This window comes from Fusarium solani (assembly GCF_023522795.1).
Source record: "Fusarium solani strain SB1 chromosome Unknown bctg00000007, whole genome shotgun sequence".
Lineage (NCBI taxonomy): Eukaryota > Fungi > Ascomycota > Sordariomycetes > Hypocreales > Nectriaceae > Fusarium > Fusarium solani.
The window spans coordinates 1,912,205-1,926,606 of NW_027072150.1; the positions used below are offsets into that span (position 1 = coordinate 1,912,205).

Genomic DNA, 14,402 nt, shown 5'->3' on the forward strand with positions numbered 1-14,402 from the left:
ATCGATATGGGTGTGGAGCGGATTGTATTGCATGGAGTAGTTACGTACACACGCGTTTAAACCCAGATACTCAACCAAATTCACTTCAATTGGTGAGGGAATGGCGAGCCTACATGGACTGAGGGAGACTTCTACTCCCCAGAGTCCGTCTATAACTGTAGGAACACACAGCAAATCCCACGATTTCTAGGGTCTAGGCTAACGAGAATGTCGCTGCAGTCATAGGTATTGGGCCATGTCGTCGTTGTCGAGGGATGTGCTCCTTGCTTCTTTATGGTGTTATCTTGATCTGACAAGAGAACGGGAACAAACTACAGTGGTTAGGATCATCCATCACTCAGGGATGATCAAGAAACCCTGAACATGCATGTATAGCATCCACTCTCTAGTCTCTGCAGGTTCACCACAAAAATGATCAAGTCTAAAATTAATCATCCCCGCGCATGAGTCATGACTACCCTTCTGAAGATACGGTTTCTGAGGTATGCAGGGCACAGATGGCTTCTCGTGGAGACGTCGGGTTTGCCCGTAGCTGGTGGGTCGGCCTTGTCCGCTCCAGCTTGCCGTTCGCTTGGCTATCTCCAACCGAGTCGGGGTTGTCCACTGTGTGTTTTTAGTGAAGCCGGATCAGTCCGTTAATCGGCCTTGGTCGAGCATACAGAACTGGGCATCCAGTCAATGCCGAAAGGTAGCTCTGCGTGTGATAAAAATAAGAGAAGTGGTGAGAACGAAACCACACAGGTCAACACAACATCCTTAAGCAAAACATAACCATGAGCCCCAATACTTCTGCCAACGGTGATGGATATGATATCCCCATACCCATCACAAATAAAAACCTCTTCGATACTCGTGGCCTAGTTGCGGGATCATGGAAAACCCCACCAAACGGCAAATCCTTCCCCGTCTACGAACCGTCATCTGGCAAAATGCTTCGGCAATGCTCTGACTTTGGGCATCAAGACTTTGTAGATGCTATTGATGTAGCTGATAAAGGGTACCGACAATTTTGGTCCTCAACAACAGCCAAGGAGAGAGGAAGCCTTCTGAGGGCGTGGTACGAGCTGATTCTTGAGAATGCCGATGATTGTAAGTGTGACAAAACGGCGAAACTGCATCGACTTCTCTTACTGACCGCCTGTTCACCCGTAGTGGCTGTGATTCTCTCGCTGGAAAATGGCAAGACCCTGGCTGAAGCTCAAGGCGAAGTCAAGATGGCAGCCTCGTACGTCTCCTGGTTTGCCGAAGAAGCCACCCGGGCCTATGGCGAGACGATTCCCTCGTCTTTCCACGACACCACTGTGCTCACATTCAAAGAACCTGTGGGAGTCTGCGGTATTATAACGCCGTGGAACTTTCCAGCTGCTATGATCACCAGGAAAATTGCCCCGGCGTTCGCCACTGGATGCTCTGTTGTGATAAAGCCACCAAGCGAGACACCATTTAGCGCCATCTCACTGGCAAAGTTGGCCGTCAAAGCTGGTCTTCCAGAGGCAATTATTCACGTGGTTCCCACAAAGGACCGGCAAGCGTCCCTCGAGCTGGCAACGAACCCCAAGGTCAAGAAGCTGAGCTTTACCGGGTCCACCGGAGTGGGCAAGATGCTCACGAAACTGGCGGCAGGAACCATGAAGAAAGTGAGCATGGAACTAGGTGGAAATGCACCTTTGATCGTGTTTGAGGACGCGAATTTGGACTGTGCAGTACAAGGGGCCTTGACTGCCAAGTTCAGATGCGCCGGCCAAACATGCGTGGTATGTGGATGCAGCTCAAGGCCTTGACTCAGCTAACCGTATCGCAGTGTGCCAATAGGATATACGTGCAAAGCTCGGTCGTGGAAGCATTCACGGCCAAGCTCGTGGAGCGCGTGGGGAAGCTTTCTCTTGGTAAAGGCATTGAGAAAGGCACGACCCTTGGGCCCCTCGTCAACGCCGCAGCCGTGAACAAGGTCGCGCACCAGGTAAAAGATGCGGTTTCAAAAGGCGCAGTCGTGCGGGCGGGAGGCAAGCCACCAGGTACAGACGGCTTTTTCTTCGAGCCCACAGTCATCACGGGTGCAACAAAGGAGATGGAGGTTGCAACTGATGAGACGTTCGGACCCCTCGCGGCCATTTTCTCGTTTGAGACTGAAGAAGAAGTTATAGCCTTGGCCAACGACACGGAATTTGGTTTGGCAGGATACTTCTTCTCTAAGGATGTCGGGCGCGTTATGAGAGTGGCTCGTCAGCTTGAGTGTGGCATGGTGGGCGTCAACACGGGCATTATGACTGCATGCGAGTCACCATTCGGGGGCATCAAGGAGAGTGGTGTCGGCATTGAGGGCTCCAAGTATGGTCTAGCCGAATATCAGAACGTCAAGGGGGTCACGATTGGGAATCTCAACGACTACTAGGAAGTTATAGTGAGTAGGTCTGCATGAATAGTTGATCGATATGTGCTATAATTGATCAAATCCCTCCAGCTGAGTTGGTGGACCAGCCCCCCGTATCAGCGAATTGTATGACTTTCTTGTTGTTCAGCCAACTGGGAAGACCCCTTTCGGCATGACATCTCGAACCATCAAGCCCAGGCCGAATCGATCAACGGCTTCCGGGCAAGTCCGACTGGCCCATGTGACTGGCTCGGGAAACGCCGAGTAAATGCTAGTGAAATCGGCTATATGACCAACAGTGATGATTGGTGACGTGAACGATCCGTTGGCTTTGCACCCCGCAGGGCCCGCACCCACTGACTGGATCACTGCCTCAATAACAAACACCAAGAAAGGATGCAGTCAATACCAGAGACGGGTTCACCTGCACCGTTGAACCCAGTGACGGCTACTCAGGGAGCATGTGTGTCATGTAAAAGCAAGAAATTAAAAGTACGGGACTCTCCAAGCGCTCTTTGTCGTGTTCCGTCTCTCTGACTCTTGATATATAGTGCGACAGACTGTCACAGTCATGCAACAACTGCACAAGACTTGGAGAACAATGCACCGCCGTAGACCCCGGATCAGGGCAGCTTCACCCAAGGAGGTATGTAGAATTAGATACTGAGCCTAGACGCCGCTTATCTGTTGCATTAGCTATGTGGATGGCCTTCGAGACAGAGTTGAAAGTTTACGACTTGCTATTCGTGAGAGTCGACATTCCGAACCTGTTGAAGCAGGACCTGCCTCTAACCCTACACCTTCCATCTCTCTGCCCAAGGTTTCTCCCAACTATAGCGGCTCCGGAAGTATCTTCAGGTGCGGCCGACTGATCTACTTGACCTCTACACCATCGCTGACAAGCGTCTACCTAGTCTCGGGCAGCTAGTAGCCGCAGCCGTCTCTCGCGGCTCGGACAACTCAGTCCTTCGCCTGGGTGCCTCTACGGCCCAAGAACACGGGCACCAGAACATAGAAAGGGTGCGCGCCACAGAGATGCCACTGCCCAGCCTTGGCGATGCTGTCGAGCTTGTCAAGTTGTACTTCGATGCACTACACGTTACTATGCCGTTCATGAGACAAGAGGATATCTTCCAGCAGCTTGAGCGGCTATACACTGGAACCCCGGCCTACACCGGACATGACATGACTCAAGATCTCTTCCAGCTCCACATGATATTTGCTATCGGGGCCATGCGCTCTCCTGGGAGATGGAAAGACGACTGCGCAAGGGACCATTATCTGACCGCCATGAGTAAGGAGGCTCACCTTGGCCAAGTGCCACCTCCTGCACAGATACAGAACCTGCTCCTTATCTTTGTCTTTGCCACTTTGCATGACGTTGGCATCGCGAGCACTTGGGAGATTATCAGGCAGGCCATGAGAGTCTGTGTGAAATACGGCTTCCACAGCCGGGAGACAGCTGTCGAGGACTTGATACAGGAGCAGCTACGGCGAAGAATATTCTGGTCAGCGTACATCTCAGATCGTCACTGTAGCCAGAACCTAGGGCGACCGGTGGCTCTGGCTGAAGAGGACATCACTATCGACCTTCCAATTAACCAGGACGATGACAAGATCAAGGCAGGCGAGCCAGAGACTCCTGGGAGATACACAGAAGTTACCAACCTAGTGAGGCACACGCTTCTAAGGCGTCTCGGCACGAAGGCACGAATAGCATTGAACCGTCTATCGCGACAACGGGCTTCCCTGGTAGAGCAGATAGACACTGCAAAGATCTGGACCGATGCCCTTGAGGCTTGGTACAACTCTAGTGTTGTCAAACCTACTCCAACCAACGCATACGAAACCAAACAATATCTCGACATCAACTTTCACCGCGAACGAATGAAGTTCCTGTCGTACTTGGTTCTTCCCTTGGACAACGCACAGAATACGACCGCGAGTATCGAGCACTTGTGGCAGTATACCCTGTCGGCGTACCAGATCCTATTGGCATATCAAAAGCAGTCCAACGACGGTTTCTTGAAACCCAACTGGACGTACGTGCAAGACGTGTTAAAATCAGGATTCGGCATTCTCTACTGTGCAGTAGGCATACCAGAGCATCGACGTCAAAACAACGGTGGGGTCAGCCTGATGCCCTCGGAGTTGGACACGATTGTCAACGCGCTCAAACTATGCGGTGAAACGTTGAGCGAGATTACGGCCGAGTGGCAGACGGTACAGCGTCACGCAAACGCGTTTATGCAAATGTCTGAAGCTGTGCTTGAGCTCATCGCGAGCACGACCCGGAACGTCACGCGGGAGCAGAGTCACGCGGGAAATGGCGGCGAGAGGCTGGAGGGAACCATGGATTGGGACTTTGATACTCTTGATTCCGCATTGAATATGTTCCAAGGGGAAGGCATTGAGCCGTTTACTGATGCAGAGTGGGCCGAGTTGTTTGAGCTGGCTGTGGAGGTGGATGGGGAGCTCACTATGCCCTTGTAAACTGTTTCTGGAGCTGAGCTCTCGGCGCTCTAAGATGAGGTGGTGCTGAGCTCGGGCTGAAGAACCTGGAAGTCGGGCTAGGCAGAAGGCATCCTTGAGACTGCACAACCCTGTAAGGAACACATTCAGAAGGCGATAAAGGCCGCTCAGACATGTGACTGTTATACTTGCGCTTGCGGTCACACCTGGCGTTCTTCACGCACACGCTTGGGCCGCCGTCAGTGTCGAGTAAATCAGCCTTGACAGACTTCGGTAGCTTCTTCTTTTAGCAGCATTGAGCGATAGGGGGAACGCAACACAGATCTTGAAACACTAGTTGATGCACTGCAGACGTTTCGTACTATGTCAGTATTGCCCAGGAGGTATGGCGGTTTGTCACACAAGAGATTCAAGGCTAAGAGGACTGTTCATTTTTATGGTGCTTGTGCTAATGATCGACGTGTTAGACCTGGCTCACAGAGAATGGCGTTTGAGCTACAGTACGGGTTAGTCTCTTGAGGAACCGTTGTTAGTGAGCTTGTGCGACTAACCACTGCTGCTCATGAGACTGATTGTCAGTGCTCCGACCAGGTTCAGGTGCTTGTGACACCACTTGCGCGTATACCCAATAGTTGAACAGCAGCCTAGGTGTCTTGAAATTTTTAAACGTCCCTGGAGGTATGTAGCTTCGAGGCTATCCTGAATCATCATCTTTCTCTGTCCACCCATCTCTTTGTGGGCCAACCATTCGATATGGGCGAGCCGTTGTCCATCTCCAGTGGTATCGCCGGCATTATTTCTCTTGGCACGGCCCTATGTAGCGGTCTCCATACATATTTCAGTGTCCTGAAGGACCAAGGCAAAGATATTGAATACGCTTACCATCACCTAAGTCTACTCAGCAGTTACATCGAGCTCATTCGACCCAGCGCGTCAACACTTTGCAGTCGCCATGCCCAAGCAACTGACCTCATCACTAGGGCACTTCTACTATGTAAAGGCGAGCTTGAAGCTCTTGAAAAAACCCTCGACAAGCTAAAAAGCGGCAAAGGCACATGAGAGAAGTCAAGATCAACCGTCACTTACCCATTCCATCAGGCGAAGCTGACCCAAGTTCAAGACCGGCTTTTCAAGGCCACGGCAGTTCTAGGAACTGTTGTTCAAGCATTGATTCTGTAAGATAATCTGCACCTACTAAAATGTGTCAACTGATCTTGATAGTCGTGAAAACATATCTATCAGCAATGATATAGAGGCTCTCAGAAATGCTGTCCAGGACAACCATGTGGTCACACAGGACTTTCTTCGCAGAATCGAAACTGGCGTCGACACTGCTGGTTGTGCTGTCAAGCTAGAATCAGCACTGTTGACGGAAATATCTACTGCGATCGAGCAACAAAGAGCGATGACATCGAGCAGTCACGCACTGATCCAAAGTACCAGCGCTATGCTCTCGGTGAAGCTGGATAGTGTTGTAAGAGCCTTGATCCTCCACAGCCATGATCCTCCACATGTACCTTGTCGGATGGAGCTTACCCCCACATAAAAGCACTGGATCTAATGAGAGGATCAGGTACGGCCGCTGTGGGTTGTTCACGAACGTTCGGCCATCACAGCAGCAAGACAAAATGATGCCCCGCGGTGCTTGAAGAATGCAGGCCTTGAGACTAAGGAGATTCGAAAATACCTTGACGGGGTCTGTCCCTGCGAAGAAGTGACAAGCAAAGCAGTTCAGCAGTCAGTGCAAAGGTACAGACTCTGGGGAGGGTTGACCATCTGCCGCTAGGTTTATTGGAAGGGGAATCATAAACGCGGATGTCGGTCCTACAGAGAGGATGTGTTAGAGAGATGCTCAAAGACCACCTTCACCTACACCGGCCTGCGCTTTATCCTCTCTCAGGCCCTGAATCTGACCCTGGAACGCCAATGTCAGGGTGCGGCCTACTCAATTAAACCGTCGCTTAAAACGTACAATATGAGGGAAAGGAGCAAAGCATTCGAGGTCTTTGGCTGGGTCAATTTTCCCCAAAGCTTCTCCACAACCCACATCAAAGAGCTCAAGACGAAGCTACAACAAGCTTTCACTTTACCCGATGTGTCGCCCCTTGACGTTGACCAATTTGGCCGGAACACAGCCCACATTTGCATCACGGTAGGTTCACTGTTGCATGGAGTATAATCTTAGGCTCACTAGTCTTCACAGCTTTTTGGCGATCTTCTTAATTACTCAACAAGCAGGGAGGAGGCTGGCCGACTTCTCGATGGTTTGCAGATACTCCTCAGCTTTCTGTTCAAGGCAATGCATGTCAATATTTTTGTGGGCGAAAGCCATAATGGGTATGCCACACCACGGTCCAACGTGCCTGATTGTATGCATAACTGGAATTAGTTCAATGCTCGAATATCTCGCCGCAAGCGGCTTGCCAAGCCTACTGCCTCCTGTCTACGACGTTCTCAAGACGCTCAAGCCAGAGTTTGACCCTGAATTAGATCAAAGGCCAATTTGGTATCTTCGGGATGACCGCGCCATGGAGCAACAGCGACACCTGAGGATATTCCGCTACGCGATCCATGATCGTCCGGATATTATCGAAGGTATTGATTCATCTATACCTGACATTTCACAGAAGCGATTATAGCTGACAGCTGAAATGGGACGATAGATCTTGGATACGGAGAAGTCTTTCTGGATATTTCGAAAAGAGACAAATCGAGGCTCCAGGAGCTTATCAACAGCACCCGCTTCGCCGAATACGTAGATGAGAGGGACTTCTTTCGACACAACATCCTGCATTTATGTATAAACTGGAAAGAGGGCTTGAAACTCCTCCTCAAGGAAAGGATTACACATTCCCTAGCGAACGAACCCGATTCATTCGGGGCTACGCCTTTGCATTATGCGCTGGCGCACAGTGGCAATGTATGCTACTCGGCTGACGGCTGCGATTGCCATGACGCTGCCGAGATGATTCTTGACACAGACTGCCGCGTCGTGGTCGATCCATGGGCCGATATCTCCCTTGCAGACTCTTCGTCTAAGGTTGCGATGCTCCTGATACAGCACCTCAAGCAGAGGCGAGAGCGCCTGCGAAAGATAGCGATAACACATCTATCTACGTCAGATCCTCGAGAACTGAGGGTGACAGATCATTAACTGCCCGATACGATGGCCGCGGAGCTCTGGAGTAGACTGCAGTCACAGTACCAGAAGGGAACCATCGGGGAGCTCAGCGATGGCCTGAATCCCACGAGTCAGCTCGAGGCTCAACATAATAGTCGTCAAAGCATATTTCATTTCTTCAACTCCCCAAGAGATGCCTAGATGGCATTCAATGTTGGATTCCAGAGTATCGACTCGCCCGACACGATAGGGGTCACGCCGATCCTCCACTCAGTTTGGCATCACCAGAAAGTGTCTATTAAAGACTTTTTGTGGAACCACTGGCTTAAGAAAATGTGTGAAGAATGGAGGAAACGCAGGCCACTGAGCAAAGAGCAGAAGCAGGATATTTGCGAGATTGGCGTGGTTTTGGAATCCGACTATGAATCGAGCTGTGATCTATACGACTCTGAAGAGGAGGAAGAGGAACAAAGAGAGGGGGAACTTGTTGCTACCATTTCGAGCAAGGCGAAGGTTGACGAAGACAAAGACTGACTAGGATGCGCACATGTAAATCTTTTTATGTCCAGAGTTCAATACGAACACAATGGACCATTCATGAGTGATCACAAGCGTTCATTGTTGCTGCACATTGCCGCTATCGAGCGAGGTCCTTCATACGACGAATATGCCACGACCAACCACCGGGCGCTTAACTAAACCTAGAATGTATCGTTTGGCCTGAGACATGCCGATTGTCTTGCCAATTTGAGGGAGGCTCGTCTTCTTTGGCCATCATTTTGCTTCTCTTGGTGACCCCTTGCTGCAGGTCCGGCGCTAGTGGTGATATTCACAAACTATTGATGCACCTTCCAATGTCTTGGACCTCAGCAAGCCACGTTTTGCGGGGAAGCTCCTCCTAACCGCCTGACCGTCTGCATGAGCTTGATACTATTTCATCACGAGATGGGCCTGGAGCTTCTCATTTACGAGAGTATGTGCCATGACTAGCACCGCCTGGCAAGGTGTCTCCCGAAACGGCTCGGTTACGATATAGAAAGCGACGATCTTTACCCCTCGACGCATCACAGCCAGCCACCATGCACAGCTGGCGTATAGTCTATCCGCACTACAGACGGGACGGAACGGCTCGGCCCTGTCGTTATTCCCCTTAGCCGCTGTGCTAACGATGACCGTCATTCCTAGTTCAACACCAAGTTGTGCAATCACGATGCGACGATGGAGGTCCTGGTCCGTTAAACCCTCGCCCTTGACACTGGCCAGGGCTTGGAGCATCATTTGGAGACTGGATCTGGAATGCGAGTTGACCTATTCCGGCGCACCTGTGGAAACTATCATCCGCATCGACCAAGATACATGGGATGGCTGGCCGTGGCAGCGCTGACCCGTATGGCACTTGCCAAGTCACTAGTCGCTGCTGAGCGACTAACTCTGCGTGATATTGGATGTGATGAACGGAACAGGACCAGTTCTGGACCATGACCATGTAAGGGCTGGGCGCAGCTGAAAACAATAAGCGCCTGTCAAGGCCCTTTTGTTCCGTCTTGGTGCCCATTCCGCATTAAAGACCTGGGGTTCGTCCTCCGATGTTAGTATAAGTAGGTCTGAAATGTATACACCTCCCAGAACACCTCCCAGAACACCTCCTCCAGAATCCGGTGGACTACATCGTTTAAACTCATCTTCTCGTTCATCTCCTGCCAATACCACCGCTACAGACTCCCAGGTCAACATGGCTGTCGACAAGGAAAAGATGGCCGAGTCAATGGCTGCGCAAGCTGCCGCCGTCTCCAAGGTCGGTGGCGTTCCTCGGCCCAAAGACTGTCGCTTACCCGTTGTCTAGTCCATCCGTGAAGCGCTTCAGGCGTCTTTTCCCGTTGCACCTGAGCAGTTGATGACGGTCCAGGTTCCCGGAACCACCATTAACAGTAGGTGAGTATTGATCCCAACTGAGGGAGGGACAGGTTGCTCACTCGTATCAGCAAGAACGGTGGCTACTGGTGGAACGAGAATGAACACGCAGAGACCCCTCACACTGTCAAGGTGAATGAAGCTCGACTGGTCGATGGCATGATTCCCTTGAGTAAGATCATGGTGAGTTTCCGTCATTCAAGTATTACGGTATAGAAGCTAACCATAGTGTTTAGATGGGCCCTACCGGCAAGAGTGTGTCCAGAAGCTACGCTGCGGCACTGGATATGCTTATTCCCGAGGATGCCCCAATTGACGACCTGGATAAGAGTACTGAGACCAAGAACAAAGCCGCCGAGAGATACGTGGCAGCCATGAAGTACCTCACATCCACGGTGCCAAACTCATCCAAGAGTGTCGTCGACGTCTATGTCGAGAAGCAGCAGGCTTGGTCTGATGCCATGAAGGAGTGGGACCAGGCGAAACAAGCAGCTCGGGGTAAGTGGTCGACCTTCCACTCATTGGTCCAAATGATTAACGAGACAAAGACGAGGCCAAGAGGATGTTCCCAAACTCAGTTGGGAGACAGCAGGGACATTACGACGAGTGGAACCAGGCCAACTTCCGTAACGTATGTACACTGATGCCTGAGCGTGTTTAGAACTAACACGGCTGTACAGTACAAGAACCATGCCCAGGCTAAGTATATGGACTGTGAGTAACGCCCGCATCAGACGTCATTGACGTGCTAACCATGTCTTAGGGATCGTCAATGGCTGCAAGTACAAGGTCGACTACTACTTCGGCATTGTTGACGTCTCATCGGCCATGAAGCGCGTCGAGTCGAGCAAGGAAGCCTCACGCAACTTGGTCGTCATCGATCCTGATGGTACTACCGAGTGGCAAGAGGTTGATCTGAGTCCTCCCAATTGGTTTGTCCACCCCTGTGCTGTATCGACTTGTGCTAATTATATGACAGGGCTGATCTTTGTGCCAAGCAAGCAGAGGCCTGGGACAAGAAGAACAAGGAGCTGAGTCGCAAGGACTATGAGTCTGAGATCAAGAGAATCAAACGGCTGCTCTCCTCATACCGAGGTCTCCAGGATGTAAGTGTTGCTTCCAAACTTCCAGACTATTATTTTCTAACGCAAGACAGTCTCTTGGAAAATTGACCGACGAGGAGAAGGCGGCGGTCAATTCCGCAGACGAAGCCGAAAACGGGAAAAAACGTGAGGAACCAGACGAGGAAAAGAAACTGAAGGAGGCATATCAAGCGCTGTACGAGGCTCAAGCTGCCGAAAAAACAATTGAGCCTCCCAAGGACAATCCTGCCAATGGTACAACCCCGGACACGCCCGCAGACACTACCACCAATGGCACGACACCTACCAAGGTGGACCTTCAGACAGCCCAGCGAAATCTTCAAGCAGCTCTCCAAGCTCAGGGCCAGGCGAACCTCAAGAACAACAAGAATAACGTTATGGAGATGCAGAAGATGAGCAAGGTCGACAAGGTTAAGTGGATCAAGAGAATGATCAAGGATGCCGAGGGACAGCTGGAGCTTCTTGAGCAAGGTCTCAAGGACTTTTTCAAGTCAAACATTGCTATCCCGGCAATTCAGGACCTCACAAAGTCTGAGGAGGACGGCAAGGAGCTTGTGAGAACCAACTACATGGATGCTAATGAGAGATGGGCCGATCCACGTAGGTCATCACGACATTTTAGCCGAGAATTGATGCTAATGAGTTCAAGGCTTTGCTATCAATCGCAACGGCACAGCACCGGGACAGCCTAAGGAGCCATCAAAGTGGACCAAGGTAAGGGCAGACATTGCTCTTCTACTTTTTCATTGCTAACACTTATCTACACAGATCAACGTCAGCATCTCGGCATCGTCTCAAGAGACGAGCAAGGAATCGCAGTCCTCCTCGAGCTCCCTTAGTGCAAGTGGAAGCAGTGGTCTATTTTCTGCATCGGGTGGCTTCAGCTATTCCCAAGCCAGCTCGTAAGTTGAACTCAACCGTCTTGCATGAACAGCTACTGACGTATCAACAGCAAAGCATCTCAGGCGGCCGCTAGCTGCAATGTAGACATCTCCTTCGAGGCACTTCTGGTCACCATCAACCGTAACTGGCTGCACGGCGAGCTCTTTGCCGATTCCGAGCTCAACGTTGGACAAGACGTGGCCCTTTCTCCTGGTCCCCACGACCTTCACACGTACATCAACAACAAGGATACTAAGGGTCTGGAAAAGTACACCTACTTCCCCTCGTACCCCACAGCCTTTGTCGTCGCCTCCAACGTCGAATTGGAGTTCCGAGGAGATACTACCAACCTCGAGGAGGCTATCGAGTCTTCTTCTTTCGACGCCAACCTCAAGGTCGGCTATGGTCCGTTCAGCCTTGGCGCCAGCCACAAGCAGGACTCTTCCAGCGCAAAGACCAAGATGGAGACGACTGCTACTGGTACGAGGATCTCTCTTGAGGCGCCTGCTATTATTGGATGGGTTAGCACTATGCTTCCTCCGCTGCCGAGGTCAAAGGGGGAAAACTCGCTCATCCAGACTCTCTGGTAAATGTGTGGGTTGCTTTGGCTGTAGTCTCTATAGGCAGTTAGATACTTCTATCTGTCTAGAAGTTAATTGATTTGTCTAATTCATATTCTAACATCTAGTAGTACCCCGTGTATGACTTAACAGATTATACTGACTTTGAAGAGTGCATTGATCATAATGGTAAGCAACACAGCCCAGCATTAAGACCGAGTAACATTAGACGCCATAGGTACATCAGGGTGTACTGGTAGATATCGCGGCCTGAAATTCAGCGGACACCATGTTTTGGCCGCAGCTGTGCAATCTGTATACCCTGATAAGTACTCTTCTTGACTTTCTGAGTTGAGTTCTAGATACATGATAGTCTACAAGATTAACTGGAGATCTGTTGAGCCCTGCTCTACCACTCAACCTCCTTGCCTTTAGAATCACAAAGCCCCTGGCAAAACTCAATCTCCTCCTGAATGCCATTCCTAGCCGCCGTCCTCCTCGCCGGCCACATCTCGCCGCCTGCCTTTTGCTCTTCATTCCGATGCTGCACAACAGCCTCCTTGAGTATCTTCTGAAAATACAACACACCCTTTTCGTTGAAAGAGTTCAAGTCTCCTGTGACATAGACGCCTGCGTTGAGGTTCTTCTGGGCAGCATTGCAAAGGCCCTTGTCTTCTGACTCGACTTGCTTGAAGAAGTCGTCAACCTCCTTGAACTCCTCGTCTGTGGCGTCTTTGTGTCGGTAAACCTCATACTGCATTGATGTTGTGGTTGCTGAAGTTGGTACTACTCGCATGAGGTAAAAGTATTTCGTGCTGAGAGCATATGTCAGTTATGCTGGAAGGGCTTCTCTTCGGCTCAGGCACTCACGTCATGGTAACAGATGCGTTTGGAAAGAAGAAGGTCGGTGCCACTTCAAGTCCAGATTCTTTCCCCTTCTTGTCCTCAACAAAATGCTGGATCTGGCCACCTTTGACCTCGACTTTGTAGGTTGTCAGGTTGGAAGTTGCGGCGATGCCAGGGTGAGCAACGCTACAATGGTAGCACTGGACCAGTCAGAAATGTCCAAAGAAGCGGAATGGGATTCTTACCTCGTTGTAGTTGTCCACCAGTGTTTTCCAGTTATAGTCTCCATGCATATCCCAGGCATGGTCGAACGTGTAATCATCCATGTTGAAAATGCCAAGTCGAGGCTGCGTGTCTGCTCCATCAAAGTCGCTCTTCCAAGGAACAGAAGGCTTGTCTCCTCCATCAAGATTGACCCAGACAAAACCCCTCTTGTCAATGTGCACGTGGACTTTAAACAGTCCGTTTGCGTCTCTGTCGAATGTCTCCATCTTCTCAAAACGAGGAGCCTTGGCCAGTTTTCCACTCAAGCCATATGACCATCCTATGATAGATACGTTAGAAGGATAGGCTGACATTAAGAACATTTACTTACCGTGATACTTGCAAGACAGGATGCTGGCATTGCCTTCATCCTTGGTCACAACAGGATACGCCCTATGCCGACAGATATTGTGAAACCCGTTCAGGTTTCCCTCCCTGTCGAGACAAAGGAAGAACGAAAAGCCGGCCTCGTTGTATTGAACAAAGTCGCCCGACTTGGCAAAACGGCTGCGATGCGTCACCAGTAGCCATCGCTTGGAGTAGATGGCCCGTCTCTCCAGCTCGTACATGGCAGGTTCCCGGTACCATGATGCCGGCAGGGCACGGGGCACATCGGTCGGTGCGCTCTTTGACGATAGGAACTGGAACATTGCGGCAGGGTTTGAGATGAAAGACAGGGTTGTTGACTGACTAGTCCGTGATAGACTTTGATATGGCACATCGCTTTAAATAGCTCGGGTGAAGACAATGTACTCTGTCAAAGGGCTTAAAGACAATCAATGTTATCTCCAATACACATTCACTGATTAGCCACCCCCAATTGAGTTTGCGTGGAAGTCGCACTTTTGGTCCTTTTTGGGTTTAGCGGACCT

At 50.7% G+C, this 14,402-nt stretch overlaps 4 protein-coding genes across 4 annotated transcripts; 3 read left to right on the forward strand and 1 right to left on the reverse strand.

Annotated features, from left to right (window-relative positions):
* Positions 1–773: 773 nt before the first annotated feature.
* MRS44_011508 (uncharacterized protein) lies at positions 774–4,864 on the forward strand (the record flags this gene model as incomplete). The annotated part of the gene is made up of 6 exons (XM_065619759.1): positions 774–1,089; positions 1,153–1,754; positions 1,802–2,362; positions 2,923–3,017; positions 3,068–3,229; positions 3,286–4,864. The coding sequence occupies 6 exons, from the start codon at positions 774–776 to the stop codon at positions 4,862–4,864; spliced, it is 3,315 nt and encodes a 1,104-aa protein (XP_065475831.1).
* Positions 4,865–5,596: 732 nt separating this feature from the next.
* MRS44_011509 (uncharacterized protein) lies at positions 5,597–8,498 on the forward strand (the record flags this gene model as incomplete). The annotated part of the gene is made up of 9 exons (XM_046273676.2): positions 5,597–5,837; positions 5,964–6,018; positions 6,065–6,317; positions 6,417–6,539; positions 6,744–6,995; positions 7,047–7,180; positions 7,233–7,438; positions 7,507–7,982; positions 8,190–8,498. 9 exons carry the CDS (start codon positions 5,597–5,599, stop codon positions 8,496–8,498), a joined length of 2,049 nt encoding a protein of 682 aa, XP_046134777.2.
* A 1,075-nt stretch (positions 8,499–9,573) lies between these two features.
* On the forward strand, positions 9,574–12,450 carry MRS44_011510 (uncharacterized protein; the record flags this gene model as incomplete). Its single annotated transcript, XM_046283339.2, has 12 exons — positions 9,574–9,759; positions 9,808–9,896; positions 9,947–10,058; positions 10,112–10,373; positions 10,424–10,506; positions 10,556–10,589; positions 10,639–10,807; positions 10,855–10,981; positions 11,032–11,578; positions 11,628–11,692; positions 11,747–11,880; positions 11,931–12,450. 12 exons carry the CDS (start codon positions 9,574–9,576, stop codon positions 12,448–12,450), a joined length of 2,328 nt encoding a protein of 775 aa, XP_046134776.2.
* A 379-nt stretch (positions 12,451–12,829) lies between these two features.
* MRS44_011511 (uncharacterized protein) lies at positions 12,830–14,180 on the reverse strand (the record flags this gene model as incomplete). The annotated part of the gene is made up of 4 exons (XM_046278393.1): positions 12,830–13,235; positions 13,291–13,466; positions 13,512–13,810; positions 13,862–14,180. The coding sequence occupies 4 exons, from the start codon at positions 14,178–14,180 to the stop codon at positions 12,830–12,832; spliced, it is 1,200 nt and encodes a 399-aa protein (XP_046134775.1).
* Positions 14,181–14,402: the final 222 nt, after the last annotated feature.